The following is a 27,085-nucleotide window of genomic DNA, read 5'->3' as shown; positions in this document are numbered from 1 at the left end:
CACCTATATTTTTTGTACCCCCTCTAGAGTGCTTGTTGGATCTACATGTAATCTGTAAATGGGCAAGCCTGGGCCTGCCTGGCCTGTTAATGAATAGTCATGACAGAAATAAAGGGGTGGAGCCAGGATTTGTTGTTAGATGCAAGGCAAGGTTGAAGAGGCCCAGTGAGGAAAGGGAAGCAAGCAGAGGAGTAAAGGGGCAGGATGTCTCCTGCATCCTCCATCATGTCCTACTTCACAGAAGGGTCATCTGGTGGAGGAGAGTTCGACTCTTACAGTCACACTTGATGACAGCAGAGTGTAAGTCCTGTGAGAGTTGGATTACAGAAACAGCTCATCTTAACTTTCAGGAACCTTAAGATGCTCTGTGTTGTGGTAGGTGCTTCAAAGTCAGATTTATGTTTGGACTGATTATGGGCCTTTTAGTGTTCAGTTTTAGTAATGGTTACACTTGTAGAGGAGATGGTTTTTGTAAAAGTTGTGATATAATTCAGGCCTAGGTCACAGTTTTTACATTGGTGGCAACAGAGCAAGTAAGATGATATGTATATTTTCATACATATCATCATGCCCTGAACTGTGTTTTATATTTTCATGAATTGATTCCTATGTTCAATTTCAGCTTGTGTGCTTATTATAACGCCATGTTTAATGTTGTCTCTTTGTTTTGCACTGCATTTAAAAATACAATACAACACAATAACTTTATTTATCCCCAAAGGGAAATTCAGTTGTCTGGAGTCTCTCTCATCTATTCACGGTAGAATTATAAAGTCTAATTGCTGAAAAATGGAAGTTTAGGTCCGACCACATGTTGAATGGATGGTTGTGGTTTGATCTAACATTACTGCTAGGTGTTTAGGAATCAGTTCTGAAGATTTCATACTAATGAATCAGTTTTTAATTGGAAAAAATGCATTAATTCTACACACTGGCTTACTGTGGATTAAGACAGTATAAATAACAATTAAGAGTAAATTTAATATTAAGTTCCTGCCCTTTGCCAAAAGTTTCCAACAGGGGGCAACCTCCATACATGTTAATTTTACCTCCCCTCATCCTGACCTCTATCTAACATTGCTGCGAGTTTAGACTTGCTCCAGTTCTCACAGGATGCATTGTCAGTGGTTTATGTTGTCTAATTTTTGGTTTTAGTCACATGCTGGGTTTTTGCGGCAGGACTATGTGACACCATTGAAGTCTGTGCTATTAAAAGTCTGCTGCTTAATGAAATAATATGTCCAGTTTAATGAGTAGACACAAACAGAGGTCACTTGCAGGTTGACACTGTTCTCATCCTCGGTCTGTTATGCGTCCATCATCTTGACAAGTGAGGGTTGTTGTGGCTGGCTTATCTACATTTCTAAATGTTTGGGGCCTTTAAAGCTCAGCTTTGAGTGGCAGCTACCAGGATGGCTGCCCATAGGGGACATCAGATGCTGCTGGCAAGGGAAGCTTTAACACTTCTGCACAGATAGAACACACACACAGTGGCTGCACAAGTTTTAGCTCTGTTTCAACTTGTTGTGGTTTGAGTAAAGGTATTAAGAGCAAGCACACCTGTGAGTGCATCAGTCTGTCTGACAGGTAGTGTGTGTGTGTGTGTGTGTGGGTGGGGGTGGGTGTGTGTGTGTGCGTGTGTCTGTGCGTTTGATGTTGACACATACACTTGGGCTTATCTTGTACCCTGTAAAGCCCCTTAAACAATACCTATGGGATGAAGGATTCAGCAGCTAGATATTAAAGGGAGGACACAAGAGCTCTTTTGTGCACTAATGACAGTAGAACCTCAACATAGATATTTGTTTTTAAACTTTTCACGATGGTGTACACATTATTTGTGTCTGAAAATTTTGTTACTGTCTCTTTTTCACTGGATGACATGAAAGACACATAATGAAGGTTGCCACTTCCAATTGTTTGTGTCACTTTGTTTAAATGTCTTTTCTATTTCTTTGAGAATTTCAACAAACAGTCACAAGCCCCCAAAAACATTTGTTTAAATTATCTTACAACAACAAAATGTACATTTTGTTAAAACAGCTGACATGTAAATCTGAGTATCAGAAAAGTTTTCACTAATTTTGTATTGATTGACTGATAATGTTTGATCGATTAATCCCCTCTACTCTAGTTGTGCTTGATTTAGTGTGGACTGGTGCTGTATCTCATTTGAGGCTGAGGAGTGGCATTAGTTGTTTTGAACCCAGATGTCCCTCATATGATGTGTTGAGTTGCATGAACCCAAGTTAAAGTCAACATATAGATCCACAGAGGCACGCATGCGTGCATCCTCATTCAACCTATAGAGAGTTTACATTAAGTCTAGAACATTGACCTGTCCCTTTGCTTTCATCTCATAAACCATGACAACTAAGTACATGAACTTTACTTTTCCTTGTGTTACTTTGTCTCACTTTTTGTGTCTGTGTTGGTTGCAACTGTTGCAACAAAAAGCAAAGCTGAGGACAAGATGTTTGCTGTGTTTTGCCTCACGTTGGGGATTTTGAACCTTTTCAGTGAGAGGGGATGGAATAACAGGAGGCTATAAAACTATAAAATTGTATTTTACAATAACACGAGTAAATGATGAGGAAAATAGATGTTAAAACACTACAGACCCTGATCGGACATAACAGTAAGGGTTTCAGTTCAAGCTAAAGCAGGTGAAAGATTTCAAGTAACAAACCTTAGTACCAAAAAAAACAACAAAAATCTTGCTAAACGTTGCTGGTTTGGGCTTTTATGCCCAACTGTGATTTAATGACCGTTTTCATTTCTGTCTAAGCACCTCAGAGAATCTGGTTTCTTTTTAGTGGAGGCGTTTTCTGTTTTTAGAAAGTAATTAGTAATCATTAATATGTTACTTGTTAAATTATATTTACCTCCGCCAAGGAGGTTATGTGATCGGGTGGGCTTGTTCGTTTGTTAGTTTGTTAGCAACATAACTCAAAAAGTCATGGACGAATTTTCATGATATTTTCAGGAAATGTGAGAAATGGCATAAGGCAGAACTGGTTAGATTTTGGGAGTGATGCGGATCACTGTCTGGATCCAGGATTTTTTTTTTTTTTTTAAGGATTCTGTACTATTGGGAGATAGGGCTGCGCTGTTACTACTTTACACCATGAGATGGCGGACATGAGTAACTTATCCAAAGTTTTGGAGTTTATAGAGTTTCAAAGATGCACGCCCAGTTGAAGAGACGAGTCGGAGCGTAACAGAGAGAAAGACAGCGAATTGTAGCGAGAATACTCACAATGTTGGGAGGAATAGAGGAATATTCACCCTCTGCCATGACTTTCACATGCAGTGAAGCTAGTGCTTTGCCTCACCGTGTCTCCACCCCACCGGGGAGTGAGTAATCGGCGAATTCGATTTTGGGAGTGATCCGGATCACTGTCTGGATCCAGGAATATTTTTAAACGATTCTTCACTATTGGGATATAGGGCTAATGATAGAGGTCTGAGCTCTCTGAGTGCTATTCTAGTTATAATTGTTGCTTAGTTAGATCAGTTACATTTTAAAGTGTGATTTTGATGAAGCAGAACAGAGTTTGAATGTAAGGCATTTACAACTTGTTCAGGTGAAGTACTTTACTAAGCTAACTCTCCTCCTGTATGAACAGTTTAGTTGAAGTTTCCACAAGAGTTGAAAAGTTCTAATCTCTCAAGGGGGTGGGGGGTCTGACCATTGAACTGATGTTCTTTTATGTGTTTTCCATCTCATACCCCTCTCACTGTCTGTCTTTTCCCTCTCTCTCTCTCTCTCTCTCTCTCTCTCTCTCACTCTACGTCAGACCAGACAGTGTTTACTTAGAGCAGGCCTTCACAAGGTGTTTTGGAGCATGTGTGTACATGCACCCCAGCATTGCCGTCTGTGTCCGGGCATGCCATAATTAGAACGTCGTACCATTTTTTGGGTTCCCATCCTTCTTTCCCTCTCTACTCCTCTCCCCTCATCTCAGTATATAATTTCTCTCTCTCTACACCAGTCCTCACCTTTTTCTGTCTCCTATCTGTGCATGCGTCTATGTGTGTGTGTGAGAGTGTGCAGTGTGTCTATTGATGCACACCTTGCTTGAACTCTGGTTAGGCTATGGTCCCAGCTCTGTCTTTACTCTAATTTGTTTGGACGTTTCTGACTGAAGAGTTGACTTATGAGACGATAGCACTAGAAGATGTACTACGTGAAAAAGAAGGTAAAACTTTTTTTTATCTGCTCATTGTGTGATTGTATTTGTGTGTCTGTGTGTGTACAATGTCATTGCTTATCCGTGTGAACCTGCATTTGACACACATGAAGAGTACAGGCAGCAGGCTTGAAATTGTGTTCTGCTTTCAAGTAATGATTTTAAGTGTGTTGTTTATTTGTCAGTGTGTCTGAATCTCAATTAATTGGTGTTGAATTGATCAGATATGGAGGTTTTTGGTATTTTTTTTATTTTAGGAGTTATTGTCATATTTCTGAAAAGTACATAGGCATGGGCACCTGTTGTAGCAAAGGCAATGACAAGACGATGCTCTTAGACTTGTCTTTGTTTTGTTGAAGTACTGTGGGAACCACAAAATGATCAAAAACAGCTAACAAATGATTTTTTTAAAGCAATCATAAAGCATATTTTCCTTCTGAAATAGCTTCCAACTTTGTTCGCCCATTTATACCATATGATCCTCAGTTGTGGGTAGACTTGGACACATGTGTCACCACACACACAAACACACATAGCAGGAGAACTAGGGGAATGACAGGCAATTAGGCAGATTACGCTTGTGTTTTACAAGTTTCCTCAAATAGCCCCAAGGAGGCTACTGTGGGGATGTCTGCAGCCACTCACTACATTCATACACACAGAAAAACATACCTAAACATGCTCATATCAGCATGGCCCAGAGCTTGTGAAGATTTATCCCCAAATCTCTGAATTTTCAGAATAAATCATATAAAACCTGCTCAGTACTGTTTATGGACACCCACCTGGACGGTTAACATCACAGCTATCCCACACACATACAGCATCACACACATTTCCAGCAACTCTCCCTTCCCTGTGTAACCCGACCTCTCTTAAGTCTCAGAGCCACTGTCTTTCTGCCATCTCTACCTGTGCCCTCCCTCTTCTTCTCCCCTCCCTCTTCACCTCCCTCATCCTCTTCCCTCTTTTTCCTCCCCAGTCCCAATACAACTTGCTGAGCAGTAGCATGGAGAGCCTGAGGAGCCGTGCCACGTCCGCCAGCCCCTACAGCTCGGAGAACGCCTCCTCATCGGCCGTGCCCACCCCCTCACCCTACTCGCAGCCCAACTCCACCTTTGAAGGCCTGTCGCCTGCCCCAGCCATCCCCTCCAACACCGACTACCCTGGACTGCATGCCTTCCAGGTGTCTTTTCAGCAATCTAGCACCGCCAAGTCGGCCACATGGACCGTGAGTACACAAACTTATGCATGTAGTTTGTGCATTTGTGCCTCTTCTTTTTTCTCTCATTCCGCCTTTTTGTCCGACTGAGTAACTATACTGCTTCCACAGTAGCATGCACACACACACGCACTGACACACAAGCCAGCACATGTGCAGACATGTCGTATTCAAGAGAAAGTTGTGCATCATTAGGTGATTCATCTTGTCTTTTACTCACCTCCCGTAGTCAGATTTACTGGGACATACACAAGAGAAAAGTTTGGTTTTAGGACTGTTTTTATATATTTAGCCATTTTAGCACTTAATCTGATCAAAAACAAGTTTCATTAAAAAGTTGAATATATATTCATATACTGTATAATTGTTTATACAATGCTTAACAAATTTATTCGACCACCACCCAAAGTAAGGTTTATGCCACAGATGCCCTAAATTAACAGCATTGGTAATTACCAAAATCATTTTTTATGTTTCTGTCAATGGTTAATACACCAATATGTAGTATCTCTTTAACCCAAATGATATTTTTAATGCTAAAATATAATTATTATTATCCATGAATTTTCAAATTTCCTGATTTACAAAAAACTGAAAAAATAGTAAAGCACATTATTATTTCTTGATTAATATGTCAAATTACAGTTATTTACTTGCATTCCTGAACAGAAAAATGATTTTAGTGGTTGAATGTTATGCTTGATTAATTTCTGACTTCTCAGAGAAGCCCAGTGAGCCGGCTCAAATTTGGGTTTAAAAAGGTGAATTCAGTTTGAAATTCCCCATTCCTGTTCAAAATGGTAAAATGTGGAGAGCTCACTGAAAATGAAAGAGTCTGCATTAAAGCACTTCATGATGCTGGATGGTCTCTGAGACAAATATGACAGGTGGTCTAATAAATTTGTTAAGCACTGTATATGTATAAAATATCATGAATGATTATGTCATCTCTTTGAAATTAAGATATGAAATGTTTTTTGTGTTTTTACATTAGTTAAAAAAACTTCCCCTACAGTATCATTCAATTTCCAACAGTTTTTTGTTAAGAGTGAATTAGCTTAAAACTCATGTTACAATTAATGTAAACTTTTCCAGTTTGTGCATTGTGATGATAAAGTATTAGTCAGAATGGTGATTTGATGTTTAAATTAGACACAAGATTACCACTAAGATTTATTGTTACTGTATTAACATTACAGTGTGAGAACAATACTTCTATTTGCTACTCTAGCAGACATAGAAGAAATAGTAGAATACTACCAGATAATTAAAAATGGCTGAGGAACTTAAGGAACCACTTTAACAAACCAACAACTACTTTTTGAAGCTGTGTGGTGAGAGACAGGTGAAACAGGAGCTGTGCCATTTGTCCTGACCCAATAAGAGGTCTCCTGGTAGAAAGGTGTTACTGCTGACTGTCGCACAGTTGACCTCTCTGAAACAACAGGACCTAGAGACAAACTGCACTTCTTTCACTCTTTGAATGTGACGGTGAGATCGACGAAAGGGGTCCTCTGCTGTGGCTGTGTTTGCTGGAAGTAACCATGCATGGTGGGTTCCTTTACTTAGCCAAAAGTGATGTAAGAAGATCCCCCTTCAGACATTAGAGCAGTGGTCTTTGACCTGTTGCTTTTTTTTTTTTTTCTGACTCCTTCTTCCTCTGATCCCACACACGCTGCTGTCACCCCTGGCGCCTAGAGTTTCATTCTGTCCACTCCTAAAATACGTCTATCATCTCCTCTGTGTCACTTTGGTTCCATGTTGCTGGGGTCTTTTTCATGACCAGACAACACCAACCAACAGACAACGAGAAGAGTTGTTCCATGACACAACTATGAGTCCCAATCCACCAGTTGAGTAGAGACAAAAGGTTACTGACTGGCATATGAGTACAGATGATAATACTGCAGGAAAAAAGATTGTGAAGAAACCTGTGATTATCGTCATGCCCTTGCTGCCATTAAACAGTCAGGATTAGAATGAGAGAGAGGCTGGGTGATTGCTCATGGCTTTTATGGAGTTTACTGTAATGCTTTGTTTTTATATTATAAGCCTGATTATAGGATTGGAGAAATATCAGAGGATACATTTAAGTGTTATTATATGTAATAAAATTGAATTTGATCTTGTTGGAACCTGTAGGATTCAGTAGTTTTTAAGTGATTGCCTTACAGGGAGTTGATGAAAAAAGCTGCACATATATGCAGCAGCTTAATTAGTCAATGGTTTCCTTTGGACATTGTTCCCTAGAAAGAAAAAAAAGGTCAAATTCAATTAAAAAAGATACAAGAAATAAATCATGTGTCAAAGTCAAAAAAGGAAAAGTTTAAATTTTTAAACCGTGTTACAGCTCAGCCCTTTCAGCACAATTTGTTTGAGTCACTTCAGAGTTTCTGTGCAGCCACAGAAATGTAGCTGTTTTCTTAGCAGTTTTCTGAAAACTGCAAATAATTTCGTTTCCATTATCTTTATTTCTCAGCAGATAGAGACATAAAATTAAAAGCCTTCTAAAACACAATCCCTCAGCTTTAAGTGTTAATAATTTCCTTTGCCTTCCTTCTTTTCAAACATGTCCCTTATCCACTGAACCTTGCATAGAGTATCCCCAGTCACATCATAATCTGACTTGTTTGCCATAGTAGCTCTTGCTATCTCAAATACTAGCGTAGCCAGCCTTGATATCTAAAATATTTCATTCTGCCCACCTTTCAGCATGTATTGTAGCAAACAACATTGCAGTTTTAGGTCACGTATCTTAAAAACAGTAAATATGCAGACTGCTGCACGTCTTAAAGATTAAAGTACACTAGCTTCTCTTCTGGTCTTAAAAGTTATACACCCAAACGCTGCACAGGTTAGCACAGAAAGCTAAAAAAAAAGTCAAAAGTCATCTGCATCTTGTGATTTCAAACATTTACCTTTTTACTGCTCCCTTATTCCCTCTTCACTACATAACAAGCTTCTTTTTTCATGGTTAAGTTCATGCAATAATCTTTGCTCTACCTGAAGTTGCTTATTTTCTGTCAGAATTTCAACTGTTAACTTTTAACAGCAGGTCTGTATCCAGGAAGGAAGTTAATTATCCTTAATTTAAGTCAATGCAAAAATATAAATTTGAAGTCCTGCAGCCTGTTGCACAAACTGTGTCTTAAGTTATGGCCTAAAGTCCAAACTACCCCACGTTGAAACTAGTTAAGTTATGATTTACGTTTTGTCATTGTTTGATTGTGCCACAGAGATATAAGGTTCATCTTAAAAGTAGAGCTTAATGTCTAAACCAGTGATTCCCAACCTGTGGGCTGTGGGCCGCGAAGGTATCGCAAGTGGGCCGCCAAATCATTTCCAAAATATTATGATTTTTGGGGTGAGGGTGTGATTATATAAAAATTTGAATATACAAAATAGTGTTTTAAATGTTAAAACTCAGTTACGTTTGAAAGGATATTAAAAAATGTTCAAATATTCTTTTCATTATTTTGTTTTGTTTTTCCTTCAAGTATTAGAAATGTGACAAGCAAATGAGAGATAGGAACTTTTGTTATCTAGAGGTTACTGTGTGGAGAAAACTGTAATACTGAAGGTGTTGCAACATGTTACAGATGCTGTAGAGCTTCCAACATGTTTCTCCTGTATTCAGTTCAGTCCTTTATGTTCAATCTTCAATTAAAAAAAGTGCTCTGAGAACGCATTATATGGCCTCCGTATTTATGGGGTCTGAGGTGGGCCGTGAAAATTTTTGAGACTTAAAAGTGGGCCCTAAGTTGGAAAAGGTTGGGAACCACTGGTCTAAACAAATAATTTTATTGTCACAGATATGACATTTTCACTTAATTTAACCAATAAGCATACTTGAACCCAAAGATTTAGAAAGAAAGATCCATTTTTGGGCTTTTCATGCCTTTTTTCCATAGTGGAGGACAGTGGATAGAGACGTAAACGGGAGTGAGAGTGAGGAGGGACATGCGGTAAAGGGCCACTGGCTGGATTCAAACCCAGGCCACCCACGTACATGACAAGACAGTAAATAGTGTACCGGTTGGATTCTCTGCACGGAGGCTGGAGCGTGCGTCAGGGAGCAGGAAAAGGATTACTTCCCTGGGGGATTACACTGTGGACCTTAGTGAGATCATCTCTTTTTTTGTTACTTTTTACCTGGTAAACCAGTAATTAGTGATCAATCGCATATTTTGGTTTTTTGGTTTTTTTGCTGTGTGGATTTATTGTGTTTTTCCTTCGTTTTCTTGTGGATTATAGACTATATTGAGTTTGCATGCATCACTGACTTAAAAGACTTAAAAGACACTTAAAAGTGCTTGAAGAAGAACAAGTTTGCTTTTTTTGTTAGACTGGGACTTTAAGTTTATTTTGAATTTATAAAGACTGTGATCAAATCATTATTTTTGCTGTGACCTACTTTTGATTTAACTCTACGTCTGACGTGCGCATTCGTTCTGATGGTGGTGAAACGCTTTGACTTTATTACGGTCTCTGGAGCACTTTATTGATTGTGTTCATTCAGAATTGTTGTTCATTGTATTTTGATATATTCTTTACTTTAAAAGGTTTTCTATTTTACTTAAAAGTTCCCTCTTGTGTGTGTTTAACGCTAGCTTGAGAAAAGTTAAGTGTTACAACCTGAAATGACAAAACTCGCGCCGGATGGCCTGGTTAGGTTTCCACGCACTTGGGACTCTTTGAATGAGACCAAACAGGGCCTCTTTGATGTAGCTCATTTAGGTGTTTATTGGCTTCATTCACCAAACAACTCTAACGCCGTAGGGTCGAATTTCATTTTTTGCATTCGGCTCTCCAATCTCGCCATGCTGCAAACCATAAAACACGTAAAACCCTAATTTAAATAGGCATGTCTCCACCACGTTTGCACCTCTTATCATTTATGCAGTCACTCTTAGTAAATCACCTGCAAACTGCAGTTCAACCCCAAACACAAAATTCTAGATTGCGCATGCAAATTAATACACACAAATTGGGATCTTAGTAAATCTGGCGTATGCAAAATATATCAAAACAGTTTGCTTAGGTGATGACCGAAGACTATACCCTAAATGCAAAGCCAATACTAAATAACAACACTGAGATCAAATGGTGAAATTGTCAGTAGCAGGATATAAATTAACTTTAATTTGACTTTTTTTTAAACTAGAACTTTACACCTAATGAGAGGTAGGTGTCATATGTAAGTTATGACTTAAGTCTGTGTTGAAACAATTTCAGTTTGTGCAACACCTTAAATATAAGTAGAGCGTAAACACAGTCATAAGTAAGAACTTGTGTCCAAACACTACGTTTGAACTTACATATAGCTGGTGCAACTATAGCTGAAGTTAGAGTTTTAAAATTGCTGTATCCGACCTTTGAGTTATTCAGCTCATATTAATTGAATTAGGGGAGACTGGGGACAGTTGCAACAAAGGACGGTTGCAACAAGCCTTATTTCTCCAATCAGAAACATGCTAGAGTGATGACACACTGCATATGCTCAGTTAGGCCCTCTGCCCACCAAGAAGAGAGAGGCTATATTGAGCATCTGGTCTATGGAGCTATTATTGTTGCAAAAGTATTTGCAAATGCATACAAAAATCTCTGCACAAATCCACAAATGCATGTACAGATCTGTAAATGCATGCACAAATCCACAAATGCGTGTACAGATCTGCGAATGCATGTTAAGATCTGCAAATGCATGTACAGATCTGCAAATGCATGTAAAGATCTACAAATGTGTGCAAAGTTTTGCAAATTTGTACAAAGATCCACAAATGCGTGCACTGCAAATATGTAGACCAATTTGTAATTGTGGACTTAGTTCATTTTGGTTCAGAATCTGCCTCTCAATTGGCTGTCATACACACGTGACTTTTGCAACACTTGTACCGCGCACGATTTGTACTCAGATCTGTAAGCATGTTCTTAGTTCTTTAAGCATAAAGGCTGGGTCTGTTGCCCTAAGCAAAGGCTCACAGGCAAGGCTGCCTTTCTCATCACATAGGCATCACACAGGAGGCAGCAGTTAAGACTTAGTAACGGCTCTATATAACGTCAGTGTGAAAGGAGAAATGTTATCATATTATAGTATTATTGTTATTATTCATATTGTCATTGAAAGAGTGAAGAAAATAATGACTTCCTTATCTCCAAAATTGTATCACAGCGGTGGTTGAATTGCCATCTGTACAAGACAGGGGTTCATTGTGTTGTATTTAACAGAAATCCCCATTATGATGCCGTATGAGCCGGGTGATGTTAGCAGTAAGATCAATGGAGTGGTCTGTAGCATTTATATTTATATAAATAACAGGGGAAGGGAAAGATTGCGTGGATATGCTAAATGGCACCGACCAGTGTTGACATTTGAGTCACATTATGACACTGTCCATAAATGTCTTAATGAAGTGGCCGAGTGGCAGTATCGCGGTCCCTCAATCACGAAGTCCAGGCTTCGAATCTTGCAATATCCTGAAAATGTATTTCTTATTACTTGTTTGTTTTTTGCTGGTAACTCTTATGCACTGATCATGAATTTAATCACTCTGGCCAGGAAATATATAGGACTTGAAAATTTGCTTCATTGTGTGATCAAATCGACCGGCCTAACGAAATATTCATTTTAGTGAATTACAGTTCGCACTAAACAGTCGTTTAAATATTTTGGGTATTTGCTCTGACATCATGCCAATAGTTCGTTCATCTGCCCTTAAAATAGAAAATCGCTCTGCAGTCCTGTGAGCAAAGGAATCCCAACATAAAAAAACCCGTAATCAATAGCTAAAGTTGTGCTGTGGCTACCAGAAAAACTCTGAAATTAGAGACCTCAGAGTCACCTGGCTCTGCCCAATGTGGTGCTGATCCTGCACCTGCAGTACAAACGACGATGACTGACTCTTTGTCCACAGGTGAAGACTCCCTCTACCTGTCATCTACTCCGGCCTGTGCATGCGCGGATTCTGGCTGGATGCTGATTCACTGAAAGCATCCAGCATAACAAACAATGCCTATATTTCCTGGCCTGAGTGATTAAATTCATGATCAGTGCATAAGAGTTACAGCAAAAAACAAACAGGTAATAAGTAATAAATTTTCAAGACATTGCAACATTCAAAGCCTGGACTTAGTGATCCACATTTGTGGATTCGTGCATTCATTTGCAGATCTGTACACGCATTTGTGGACTTGTGCACAGATCTTTGTAATCATTCGCAAATACTTTTGCAACAATAATAGCTCCATACTGGTTCCGCTTGTATCAAGATAAAGTTGTTTTGGGGGTATGAAAGTAGCTTTTTTTCATGAGCTGTATTTTTGTCATACTGTCCTGATCTTTTGAATGAATTAATCCAAACTTACCTAGTTGAGTCATTGTTCTGTTGACTATTCAGTGACATGGTTAGCATGTGTCAGTGTCAATGTGGCTAGCTAGCACATGATGTTTTGTCATGACTGATACCATGGGGGCGGTTGCAACTGTTGCAACTGTCCTCTAATTATGGGCTAGTCATATCAAAACAGACACACAACAGAATTTTTGAAGATTTTTAGTTCAAAATAGGCACAATTAATATATTGCATTGCTCATGATGAACAGAACAAGCAATCATATTATAAGACAATGAGAATTCCCATTCTTGTTGATTCTTTCTGGGAGCCAGCAGAATTGTTCTGGAATCTGCAGAATTGTTCAGAAGCTGGTGAAATTGTTCATGAGCCAGCAGAATTGTTAGGAAGAGGCAAGTGTTGCTCTCTTATTTTGTAATTATTTGTGTGCCTTTAACAAAACTTAGAAATTAACTTAAACTTAAAATCAAAGTTCATATTCACTGGAGTTTAAAACAATTTGAATTTTGTTCACTAAAAACATGTTCAATAAATGTTTTTTGTATTGCAAATTATTCCATTCTATTTGTCCCACTCTGAAATGAGTTTTTATAGCTCTGGTAACATCTGCACATTGACTCAAGGTAGGCTTATGTTTGACACAAAACAACACTTATTAAATATATTATACTCTAATATTGTAGGAATACTGTGCTTATTGAGACAAAAGGCAGAAGTTAATTTGTGAAATTTAATGTTTTTTTAATATGTTGCAACCGTCCCTGATCTGTGTTGCAACTGTCCCCAGGTTTGGGGTCAATTGTTACATCTGAATTCCTCTATTCAAATAAATATTGTGATTGATATGTCAAATGTAGCCATCTTTATATGATATGGGTAATTAGCAGACACATATAAGTTCAATATGTAAAGATCTGGTGTGCCTAGAACAAATAGTCTCTGAGTAACTGACAGTAATGTCAAAAGTGTTGCAACTGTCCCCAGTCTCCCCTACTTGGCAATTACCAACCTGTTGCTTCTCTTCAGACTTACCCTATCATCTTATTATGGTCACTGTAGACTCATAGCAACAACTAAGATGGTAAAGTTCACAAAGCTGAGCTTTAGACATCAAAAATGGCAATGAAATAATACTAGGTTCATGTCACAGCATCTTTGTCCACTTCTTACAAACAGTGCATTGTTTGAACATTTAAAAAGAAGGCTGTGCGGACTGGATTGAGTCATCTTGTAAGAATGAAGGAGTTAGCAGTCGCTGGGTTTCTTGCAGATTTCTCTATGCCTCAGGCGGTGGGGAATGCCGAATGCCATAGGGGCATATTGACTCAGGCCCCGTTCAGTTTCCTTACCGTCCCCCATCCACACCCCTCTCTGCCTCCCACTTAGAGTGGCTGGCATGCAATGCTTTGGGAGATTATGAGAAAGGTAGCTACCTTTCCAGTGAAGTCTTTCTTGTAAAATCCCATTCTCAAAAGTTGTCGACTGTTGAATTGAAAAAAAAAAAAATGCTGACCTCATACAAGTGGCTTCCAAGAAAATTTGCTTCATCGTCTAGAAGCTGAAAATCAGGATAAATGGTTAAGAAGACAAGAAAAGACCAAAACCCACAGATGAGAATAGAAGACATAATCATCATGTTTCAACATACAGTCGATCCGTTAAAGCTCATGTTAAGCTTGTACAATAATCCTCCAGTCCTCCTCCTGTCTCGTTCATTAAGACATCGAGCATTAGTGAAAATCTGTCTTAAACTCTGCTGCCATCTTTGTTGTTGAAGATGACTCCTTGGCTTGGACACAGACATGTGTCACTGCTAGAGATGAGATATAATACCTCAGCCTCGGTAAAATGTAAGACATCTTTTCAAACACTTGGATTTTAGTTTATATATGTGTGTCTGTGTGTACAGTGTGTGTTGTGAGGGGGGGTTGCGATGGATGCAGGCTTGAGCATGCACTGCAAGGCGGCTTGTCAGAAGCTGCTCTTCCCAGCTATTAGCATCTCTCCGTTAGGAGGCAGGTCTCAACACGCCCTACACAATGCATCATACCCTTTCTTTCCCAATGCATCATCCACAGCCACATCACTTATGACCTTCCTGCCAAGGATGAGAGCTAGTGAAAAAAAATATACCCAATAAAAGTGTTTTTTTTTTTCATACACATGGCCCTTAGATTCTGTTTCATCAGAGACAACAGAAAAGAAAAAAAGAAAGTTGTTTTACTACATGTGATTCTGATCAAATACAAGTTTGATCACTGATCTGGACAGGGATACTGTCAGTTCAAGAATGACTTTGCTCCAGTGCAATTTTAATCGTAAAATTGCTAACCATAATGTGGAGATTATTTTGACTAAGCCACAAATATGACTTATTCCTACAGAGTATGGTGAATGAGTTATAAATTATAAACACAAATTTCTCAACCCCAAATTACTTTTCCTTTCTTCTCTTTTCTTTTTTCAATACAGGGTCATAAGTGTTTGGCATAGATAGATAGATAGATAGATAGATAGATAGATAGATAGATAGATAGATAGATAGATGGGAGTTGTTTGTCCAGTGAGGTCGACAGAGGTGACGGAAATGCAACGAACATGAGGGCAAGACTAATGCTAAACAGCTAAATGGCTGAAAAAATAATATAGATCACAATCGCAATATATGGTATCCCAATACTCACTGCGTTGCAAAATGTTTAAAATCACAATAACATCGAATCGTGACCCAAGTATTGTGATAATATCATATCGTGGGGCCACTAGTGATTCCCAGCCCTAATAGATAGATAGATGGATAGATAGATAGATAGATAGATAGATAGATAGATAGATAGATAGATAGATAGATAGATAGATAGATAGATAGATAGATAGCACTCTGTGTGCGTAAACATATTGGATATTTGGCTAGTTTTATGCAGGCAAGCTGCTGCTTGTGTATATGGTTGACTGTCTGGCAATTATCACTGTGTCTGTTGGAGCCTGTCAGGACCTGCCTACACTGGTCCACTGTGTAGAGACAGGGAGGGATGGTGGAATGGATAGACTGAAAACTAAATCAATGGCTCTATCAAAGGGATTAAAAATAAATAATTATTTAATTCCATTTCACTTTTAAATATTAAATTCAAATTCTAATGCAACTGAAAGGTCATTAAAAGAACACAATGTTTTTTTAAAGTTGTTGTGCAACTGCGATAATGAAAGTGTTCTGCCGTTAAAGGGTAGAAAAATATTAGGATATCACCACTGATTTGTCACTAAATAGCTTGAGGTTTGTTTATTTGCTTATTTTGTTGTCTTCCTAAAAAAAAATTTCTTGCCTACTCTCCAGTAGTATTAACCTTCCTTTTTTGTCAAAGTATTTAAATAGTGTAGAAACAGAATCATAAAAACACATTATTCAAAAAGTATCTTGTCAAGTAGTCGTTAAAAACAAATGAATCCAATTAATTGTAGGCTTTCAAACCAATCAATCACAATTAATCACACTTGTAATTAAAATTTGAGAGTGTGTTGCTTTTAGTTTTAATGATAATAGTGACAAAACAATTGGAAAAGTGGAGATAGAAGACAGATTGTCCAATTAACAGTCTGTCGAGGATGTTGTTAATCTGTTAAATATTGATTTTATCCATAAAATTAAGGAACAAGGACCAGAGAGAATTTTTACGTGTTCCAATTAAAGTTACTAAGCTCATTAAGCCGGTTGTGTGATGGCATCAGAGTACAACTATTCAGCATACATTACTAATCACATTTTTCACCCCTGTGATTAACTGAAATTAATTGAAAATTTTGATAGCACTACTTCCAGCCTGACATATGCAAGAGCGTTGCATCTGTTTATGCTGTCGTTTTATCATAAAACCCTAGAAATCTTTATTGTGACCATCCTGTACTGAAAAGATTTTTTGTATGTATCTTGACCAAAATCATCATTTATTTACTCAGAAGCTTCAGGTTTTCACCTTCTCAGTCCCTTTCTTAATTTCTTCTTTTTTACTCACCTTGAAGTTTTCTCCAGATCACTGTCAAATCAAAATTTTTTATCACATTTGTTCCTTCTTGATATTTTTCTTCTTCCTCTCCATCCCTTCATCCTTCTGTTCATGCAGAAAAAAATCCTAGTTTATCCATTACTACGTGTTGTCATCAGATGTCCTCGGTTGTCTGGGCATTGTAAATGGTTTGCAGAAATATCTTTAAAAGATGCCAGTGCATTGCATAAGGAAAAGGAAACCAGTGTAAGAGGCTCAAGCAAAATTCATATACTGGCATTGCATCAGAGACAAACAATAAAGTAAATGTGTCAGTAAAAGTGATTACTGGAAAATGAAAGCAGAATCAGAAACATTACTCCAGAGAGCAAAACAATGTAAAGACGTTCATGCTCAGTTGAAATCAGTGGTGGGTACACAGTTACAGTGCTCAAGTAATGTAAAGTAAAGTAATGTTATTTAACAATAATAATTACTCAAGTAGAAGTAAAAGTACTCATAAAAATAAGTATTTGAGTAAGAGTAAATAAGTACCTTATTAAAAGACTGCTCAAGTAGTGAGTAACTTCATGAGTAACTTCATTTTGTGCAATTTATTAAAACGTATTACATTGTGACATATTATTCAGTGGTAGTAATGTAAACTGTACATTGTCCTAAATAAAGTAGCATAACTTGCCAAAAGTAAAAGAAATATTGAACTTAATACATAAAGCAGCAGTCAAATTATGTATGTTAATCACAATTATGGGATGAAAAATTTCAATATACTTACAAAAAAAGACTCTTTCTCTCATAATGGTTATCTTATTGCTACTTGGTGATTTTAATCTCACATACATTAATTTGTACCTTGCAGTTCTCCTTTTTAATCACATTATATTCATTTTATCATGTGTGAATGATTTTTGGCTCATATTTATGAAATTAATCTTATGATCTGGCCTCATTTCTGGCTTTTTGCCCTTTTTTATTTATTTTTTACTTTTAAGCTCCAATTTATGAATTTTTTATCCCAATTATCACTCAACAAATTTGGCAAGCCAAACTGAAACTTATCAAACCAAAGAAAACTTTAGCCCACTAGCACCACGTTTTAACCATGTTAGGTATAATGAATAAGGGAGTGGGGCTCGATGGCGAGCACCTGGTGGCTGGGCCTGCACCCATGGGGCCTAGCCGAGCACAGCCCGAAGAGGCAACATGGGTCCCCCCTCCCATGGACTCACCACCCATAGGAGGAGCCATAGAGGTCAAGTGCGGTGTGAGCTGGGCGGCGGGGAGGGCCGGGACCTTGGCGGTCCGATCCTTGGCTGCAGAGGCTGGCCCTGGGGACATGGAATGTCACCTCTCTGGTGGGGAAGGAGCCTGAGCTTGTGCGTGAGGTTGAGCGGTACCAGCTAGATATAGTTGGTCTCACCTCGATGCACAGCTTGGACTCTGGAACCAGTCCTCTTGAGAGGGGTTGGAGTCTTTTCCACTTTGGAGTTGCACCTGGTGAGATCCGCCCTGAGTTCCTCAAGACTCTGGATTTTGTAGGGCTGTCTTGGCTGACATGCCTTTGCAACATCACGTGGACATCAGGGACAGTGCCCCTGGACTGGCAGACTGGGGTGGTGGTTCCCCTCTCTAAGAAGAGGGACCGGAGGGTGTGTTCCAACTATAGAGGGATCACACTCCTCAGCCTCCCTGGTAAGGTCTATTTAGGGGGTCCTGGAGAGGAGGGTCCGTCGGATAGTCGATCCTCAGATTCAGGAGGAGCAATGTGGTTTTTGTCCTGGCTGTGGAACAGTGGACCACCTAGTATCACCTACGACATAACGTTAAATAATAATGTGTAAAATCAAATTTTTGGCACAGTTGCATAGGTGGTTGGACACGTGACATCATTTATCACTAACACAACTGTCTTTGCAGTCTGCAAGTTAAAACAGAGATTTGAACTTGTACGTTTCGCAAACTAGCAGTGCAGTCATTAGCTTATTTAGCTTTCTTACCATAAGGTGCTTTCTTAGATTTGACATGTTATTTTTGAAGCTTGGGATTTCCACCGTTTTAGGTAGACAGAGTAGGCAGTGCATCACGTGGCTGTATTCCTCATTGTTTGAAAGGCTAAGAGTCTTGATGTCGGGCCACGGATAAACATGCTCATCCGAAGGAGACGCAGGTATTACATCTTCGGCCATTATCTCCAACTGTTGATAGTTAAGGGGGAGGGGTCACTCCTCGGTGCTGAGGATTGTACCTCACGCTGCTGTGAGAGCTCAACTGAGTGTAGAAAGTAATTAATGAAAATAAATTATAGACCAGTAAAAGTAGCGACCAGTGCATGCCCATTCCAACTGTTGATAGTTAAGGGGGAGGGGTCACTCCTCCGTTTACTCTGTGGTGCTGAGGATTTTACCTCATACTGTTGTGAGAGCTCAACTGAGTGTAAAAAAATAACTACAGAAAATAAATTATAGACAAGTAAAAGTAGCAATCAGTGCATGCCCATTGTAATGGAGTAGAAGTATTGTTTTTAATCCTAAATGTAACGGAATAGGATTAAAAAGTACTCTGTTCAAAAGCTACTCTCAGAAGTTACTACCCACCTCTGGTTGAAATAAAGTAAGTTTACATAGAAAAATCTGCAACATATTTCTTGCCTTTCATTTGGGGTGGCAGCAAGGGTAAAATAGTTTTTCATGAGTTTCTATTTTTATTTCGTTTTCAGTTTCTGTGCTCAATTTCAGTTTAGTTTTAATTAGTTTTCACTGCTGGTTTGTTTGTTTAGTGTAGTATTTATTTTGCCAGAATGCTTTGTTTTGGTTTAGTTTTTTAGTTTAGTTGTAGTGTTAGTTTTAGTTTTTTTGGATACATTTTTCTTTCAGTTAACTAAAATGATTTCACAATTTGGTTTTAGTTATTTAGTTATTTTTTGTTAACTATAAAACCTTGGGTGGGAGGATATCAAAATGAAGGATCAATATCTATGTTGTAATTTGGTACAGTAGGTATCGGATGTGTTGGTGCTGGTACCATGTCGGTACCAGATGGCATTACTCATCCCTTTTCATATTGTGGAGCTGAACTCATTGGTGTGTTTCTTTGTGTGCGAGCCTTTAAGACATTTTCCATGCACACTTTTCTGCGTGGCAAACAAGATGAGACATCGCTCATCGCATCTGCAGCCCTGAAGACTAACAAATGCATGATTTATAACTTGATGGCTTTTAATGCATGCTGAAATTTCAAAAACAATGATAGCAATTCACTAATGGAACTTATTGACATACTTAGAAATTTGGATTCTGGATCATACTTATTCAGTTTAGTTTAAGTTTAAAATTGAAAGAGGTTTTTGGAAAATTAGGTTGTGTCATATGGTTTTTAAAAAGCTGTATCCATGTGCTAACTGTATATTCAGATAAGTGCTGGTCAGTAAGAAAAAAATGTACAAGTAAATGACTTTGTGTCTTTTTTTCTCCATTCTTTGTAACCTGTGGATAAAGTCCTGTTCACTGAGAAAAGTAAATCTGAGGAAAAGTGAAATTAACTTAATCTGTGATATCAACAAAATCAACAATTTAAATAATATAAGCCAATCTTCCTAACTTTATCCACATAACAAAACCTGATCTTGTTATCTTTACTCAGTTCCATTCTGTATTTCAAAACACAAAATACTAAATTACCTACGAACTATCAATTCACCCTGTGGTACATTGTGTATATTTACAAATTAGGGATAAAGAACTTGTCAAACGATCAGGAAAGGCTGAACTGGTGATTATGGACATGGCAGTGATAGATAAGATTGGTGGATTTCAAATCTGTGGATATGTTGGCAGGGTTTTTCCATGATGCCCTTGGGCCGAGTGATCATTTGTGTTTAGATTTGTTTAAAAGTGTAAAGGTGAGTTTAGATGTTGCCTGTTGTGCAGAAATCACAGCTTGGATTCCTTTGTTCATGTTTCTGATGTATTATTGTTGTTTTTGATGTTCAATACATTTGCACCACGAGTGAAGTGAGCACTTTCTGAAGTTTGACTGACTATGTCAGGCTTACCTTTAAACATTAACGTCACATGTTGAAACATCTACATTAATATTTAGAAAGTGCAATTGGAAGCATCTTTTATCAGTTTAGTAAAAGATGCATCTAATTAATTCCTTCAGTGAAAAGGGTACAAAAACAATCAAAAACAAAGTCTAGTCTAATTTAATCTACACAGTAAAACTAAGTTAATTTTAAAAGTCGCATTTGTCTAAAATTACACAAAGGAAAAGAAAAATCAGTGATTTGACCAAAGATTTGTTTGATCCACTGAAAAAGTTAATGCTACTTGTGTACAAAAATAAATGAAATGGTTACACAAAGAATAATCTTGCTAATCTACATTGAAAAAAAATATCTATGCAGAAAGTTGCCTAGATTTTTTTGAAAGTAGATCTGACTGGACGTTTTATCAGTGTTTCCTCTTACGCACTCTTAACAACTGGTAATGTGGGGGGTGGAAACTGCAATTTTATTGTTTGAAAATGAAATCAAAACCATAATTTTTTACATTTATCATGTATTTACATCTTGAAATTGCAAGTAAGATCAGTATCACCTTGATGTGGGAATATACTGTACATACCAAAATGTCAAGTCAGTCTGCTTGCTTTTTAAAACTAATGCAGAAAACCATCACCTTGGCAGGATTTACAAACTCGGTAATGATTTGTACCTCTGTAGAACACTGAATTACATTTTCTATACTCTTCCTTTAAAATGTTGAAAGACTAAACACTTTTCTTCTCCTGCTTTAAACATGCCAGCAAAGCAAAAGAAAACCTTCTGATCAGTTTTTGATAGAATCATTGCAGACAAAGTCACCAGATTTTTTAAAGTGAGTTCATCCGTTGATAGAGCTCAGAGAGAAGTAATTTATTCATGATATAGATTGACTGTTGAGACTTGTCAAGGAAAAGTAGGTGAGAAAAGGTCCAACTCTGCACAGGTATTTCTGTTGCCCTCAAGGGAGTGCTCATGGCATTGTGTGTGAGAGAAAAAGCAATAGAGAGAGGTGCACAACAAGGCAACAGGGTATCTCCAGCTGTTGCTGAGGGACTGACTCTTGCCCAGCTATCAGGCCTTTCTCATGGTCTGATAACAGCTCAACCAGTTGGCAGGATGAGGAAATTTAAAAAGTTATATGAAAGATACATTTAAATTTGAAATATCTACCAGATCTTAAATATCTTCAAACACTGTTATTATACAGAAATTAGTTGTTCTGAAAGATAGAGCCTGAAAGGCAGAAGTAGAGGGAGGTAGAGGGAGTAGAGAATAAATAGGTAAGAAAAAAGAGGTATTTTTGAGTTGTGGTATTCAGAAAAAGACTGTCAGGGAAAGCAGGATGCCAAAGAAAGAATTTGGTGACCAATGTGATTGGATTTAAATATTAAAGTTTGAAATTGATGCAGAGCTTAAATCCGAACATGTCGTCACTTTTTGTGTCAAAGTAAATTCTTACAGGGACAAGCAGGGACATGTTTGAGAATATAATCAGGGCAAAGCTTAAATTGGTTGTTTTCAAAAAATCATGGATGAGAAGTGAAAAGGACAGTTTTTTAACTTAATTAAACAACTTGCAACCCAGTGGATCTTTATGCAACTTGTTAACTTGAGTTAAAAAAAACATCAATTCCTTGTTGCCAGTTGAAGCAAGTTGTCCAACATTTTCTCTTTTTGGTGCATATGGTTTGCTGTTGCGTTTTATATTCTGAAGTATTGAAACAAGTCTGCACAGGATAAATGACTTCTCAGTTTTTTCCCCCTTTTTTCTGGAAGGTCCCTGTTTAATTTCCACAGGGAAGATTTTTTAGATTTTATGATTGTGTCAGGGCATGTTTAGGCTTTTCCATCCCTTGTCCTCATGCCTTTGGATGCATGGCATTTATACACATACATGCATGTGCATATGCTTACATTAGTTTGTGTTAATCCACGTAAACAGAGACATGACTGAAGAGTTTTGCACATCTCACTATGTTACCGTTGAATCTTACTGTAACTAACTGACTTTATTTATCATCACTTTGATACATCCAATTTTTGTTTGATGTCCACTGATACACAAACTGAGATGAATTTTAGGGCTTCCATCTTTCCTTGCCAGCTGGAGCATCTGACATTATGAGGCACAGATCCAGTCTGCTGGATTACAACCATTTATTCATTCTAATAACACAGTGTTAAAATTCATTTAAACTATACCCAAACTATGTGTGTAACAGTCCTTGTCTATCTCTCTGTCTAAAGATTTGTTCTGCATCCATGCTTATGTGGTAATTACAGTGTCCTGCAATCACACCACAGTTTTATCTTTTTCAGCCAGTTCCTGTCCAAATTTAAAAAATCTATCTAAAAGTTTTGGTTGATGCGCAGATAGATAGCCTTTTAGCTCAAATCAAATGTATTTTCACTTTAAATTTTCCTATTCCTCAAATATTCTCTGTTAAGCTTTTCTATGGGGATCACTAATTCATGTCTATCTTGTCCACTGTGTGTTCCAGTATTCCCCCTTGCTGAAGAAGCTCTACTGTCAGATTGCAAAGACTTGTCCAATCCAGATCAAGCTCTCCTCTTCTCCTCCCCATGGCAGTATCATCAGAGCCATGCCTGTCTACAAAAAGGCGGAGCATGTCACAGAAGTTGTCAAACGCTGTCCCAACCATGAATTAGGACGAGAATTCAACGATGGTATGCACATTGAGCCAAACATTTTGAGCATAATGGAATTTACCTTGATTTTTTATTTTGCTAGAAATATACCAAATAAATCACTGATAATGAGCTCATTTGGTCCAAACTTTTTTCTAACAAAACACACACTCTGGTGTATTGTATGTGTGATGACTTAAATAAGTAAACTGTGCTCTCATCAGTCTTCCATTGTCCTTTCCAAAGGTCAAGTAGCCCCAGCCAGTCACTTGATCCGAGTGGAGGGAAATAACCTCTGTCAGTACGTGGATGATCCTGTCACAGGACGTCAAAGTGTCTTTGTGCCCTATGAGGCTCCACAGGTTGGTGGTTCAGTCACAACTGTATGTAAAAATGCACTTGATGAATTCTGCTGTTTTTAGGTATATTAAGTGTAACTTACTCAGTTATTGGCTCCTTGGTCAACTCCAACTCTTTTACCTCTACCCTGTATCAAATTTGTCAAAGAAAAACTTCCAAAATAATTTATATTTTCCCAGTACCTGAGGCACTACCTCAAACTTAATGCATACCCACATTCCTAAAACCAAATTGTTTCATCCTACATCGTTAAATATGTAGATCATTTTTAGCCCATTCATTATTTTTGTGTATTGTTAGGCATAGAATGCATATTTTATTCAAAATAAATTACTTTAGGTTATTTAATTAGAGAATGTGAATACAAAAAATATAAATGGCTTCCTTTTTTTACTTTAACTCTGTGTTTATTAATGTAACAATATTCTTATTTTCTAATATAAAAAGGGAACATTAATGAAAGTCTTTGTGCAGTATGTCTGATAAAAGAAAGATGATTCTGGTGCCCTTTTGCCCTTTACTTTGTCCATTTATGCTCTTTTTGTAAAAGGAGTTGATCAGGCCTTACTTTAATGCTTTGCTTTCACATCAGACAGTGGTCCTAGATAACATGGAGAAGTTCACCCTTTAAGTGAAATGAAATGATGGGTAGTTAATTCCCCTGATCTCCAGTTATTCCTCTTCAAAACAGTTTTGAAAAGAGTATGCAAATACATATGAATGTGTGAGAGCTGACCCTGATATTCAGCCTAAATACTTTAGCTAAAAATGGTGTTGGTCAAGTTCATACCACAGAAACAGTCAGTTTTAGTTAGGTGTCTCCATCTATACATTAAGGACATCAGACATGTCTGGGCAAGCACAAGAGCGAGAAATCATCATGTCTGTGATTGTTCATGAGGTGCTAAATGAAAAAGAATAATGGCTATACCTAGATGGAGAACAACACTGCCATCTAGTGGTGAGATGTTCACAAGCACAGAATAAAAAAATTAGAGATTTATTCAGTAGTTGATAGACTAAATCTCAAAGTCTTTGGCAAATACTTACCAGTTAAATGTGTTGCAGGTTGGGACAGAGTTTACCACCATCCTATATAATTTCATGTGTAACAGCAGCTGTGTGGGCGGCATGAACAGGAGACCCATCCTTATTATCATCACTTTGGAAACAAGGGAGTAAGTCGACAATACAGATTTTATTTAACAATTCACATCAGGGTCCGTTTTAAATATAATAATTAAATAGCAGATTTGTTTATCTCTGTAGCTTTAATTGAATTCTTTTTGTATTTGGGTTTGAGATTAACAAAATGTTCCACATTTCATAGAATAGAAATACATATGCAGCAAATTTACCGACCAGATCAATTAAGGGCAGAAATTACATCATATACACCACTTCTTTATCTTATATTTTTCATCATTTCAATGGTAATGCACATGTAAGCATACAGATTTAAGCTATTTTTTGTGGTGTTACAATTATTTGCATTTATTCAACAAGTTTTATTCAAGGATTTCAGTTTAGATGTTGTTGGACTTAATCTAGAATTTTATAGAACTTAAATTTTTATCTCAATTTTCGCTTAATTTAAAATATTTACTCTGTATACCCTATCATCTCCTTAGTGGTCAAGTATTAGGCAGAAGGTCATTTGAAGGTCGGATATGTGCATGTCCTGGCCGAGACCGTAAAGCAGATGAGGACCACTTCAGAGAACAACAGGCCCTGAATGAGAGTGTGGCCAAAAATGGCAGTGCAAACAAGCGCAGTGAGTTTTACCTATGTTTGATATGAATTCTGTCTAAGATCATTAACTTTTCATATATTCCAGTACCAGTTATGCTCTTTTTATGGACTGAGATATAATGATTATCATTAAGAATTTTTCAATTTTGTCTGCAGACTTCAAACAGAGTCCATCGAACATCCCCAGTCCTAATATTAACATGAGGAAGAGGCGGCATGGAGAAGAGGAGATTTACTATATTCCTGTAAGAACCTTTCTGAAAATAATGATATTGCAATAAAATATAGACTGTTAAAAAATCTTTATTAAGATTTTATTCAAAATTTTATTACTTTATTATTTTTTTATCATATATTGCATTTCTTCAGCAAAATGGGATGATGATTTTATATCAACTTTATTACAAACATGAAAAACAAATGTACCATTTGTTCCACAGACCCTCACCTTGTCTAAGGTATTGGGTATTTAAGGTATTTACTGTGTTTGTGTGCAGGTTCGGGGCCGAGAGAACTTTGAGCTTCTGATGAAGATCAAAGACAGTTTGGAGTTGGTTGAGCTGGTGCCACAGCAACTGGTGGACTCCTACAGACAACAAGCGCAGCAGCAGCTACTGCAGAGACCGTGAGTCCCTGCAAAAAAACAAATGCACAACTGCAACAAATAATAATAATAATAGACTTAGAATTAAATTAGGCATCAAATGCATGATTACAATTTGTATAGAAACAATTATGATCATAAAAAAATCAAACCTAATACAAAACTGAGGATACAAACATAAAACAAAAAATAAAAAATCTAAACAAAAAAATAGAAAAAACATTTTCTAACAAACATATCTAAATATAATAATTAGTGCTAGCAGAATTTTTAATTATTTTGACTTAGGGGTTGAAAATGCAACTAAAATGTGCTCATTAATCGCATTATGATGGAATTGTACAACCAGCTAAAGTAGCTTTGTAACTTTGATTGGAACACATGTAAAAACTGTGTTTGCTTTTAATATTTATAATTTTATGGATAAAATTTTCATTCTATAGAATAACACCATCCTAGACTGACTGGTAATAAGACAATCTGCCCTCTGTCTCCACCTCTGTTTCAAAAGCTAACAAGGAGTTTTAATGGCATTCAGACACGTCCTTTCTGATTGTTTTAATTATATTATTAAATATACCAGTAATGCAGTCTTTCTCAAACTATCAACATAGGTGATATATTGCAATTCATTAATTATAAAGCCTGTAATCGATTAGATTAATTTTTTCAACAGACTGACAACACTAATAATCAGTGATGAATTATGATTTACCCTAATTCTAAAAATCACACCTACCAATTGGAACTAATCAGGGTTGTAATGAAATTCACAAAAAGAAAGACCATTCACTTGCCTCTACTTTTGTTAAGTTATGTAATACTGGTTTGGTTTAGAAATTGTAGTTTAAGTACAGTAAAAAAAAAATCACAATGTATTAAATACTTTTTGGCTTTAATGAA

At 37.4% G+C, this 27,085-nt stretch overlaps 1 protein-coding gene across 1 annotated transcript in view; it reads left to right on the top strand.

The window, feature by feature from the left end:
* tp73 (tumor protein p73) overlaps positions 1–27,085 on the top strand; it is a 30,626-nt gene that overhangs the window by 1,073 nt on the left and 2,468 nt on the right. Inside the window, exons 3-9 of the mRNA XM_041799355.1 lie at positions 5,176–5,424; positions 23,319–23,505; positions 23,713–23,828; positions 24,895–25,004; positions 25,458–25,600; positions 25,735–25,823; positions 26,076–26,203. Coding sequence (XP_041655289.1) covers positions 5,176–5,424; positions 23,319–23,505; positions 23,713–23,828; positions 24,895–25,004; positions 25,458–25,600; positions 25,735–25,823; positions 26,076–26,203 — 1,022 coding nt within the window. The remainder of the gene's footprint in view (positions 1–5,175; positions 5,425–23,318; positions 23,506–23,712; positions 23,829–24,894; positions 25,005–25,457; positions 25,601–25,734; positions 25,824–26,075; positions 26,204–27,085) is intronic.

This window comes from Cheilinus undulatus, linkage group 11 (assembly GCF_018320785.1).
Source record: "Cheilinus undulatus linkage group 11, ASM1832078v1, whole genome shotgun sequence".
NCBI lineage: Eukaryota > Metazoa > Chordata > Actinopteri > Labriformes > Labridae > Cheilinus > Cheilinus undulatus.
Note: the sequence above shows the minus strand (reverse complement) of the source record. Positions and strands in the feature narration are given on the sequence as shown.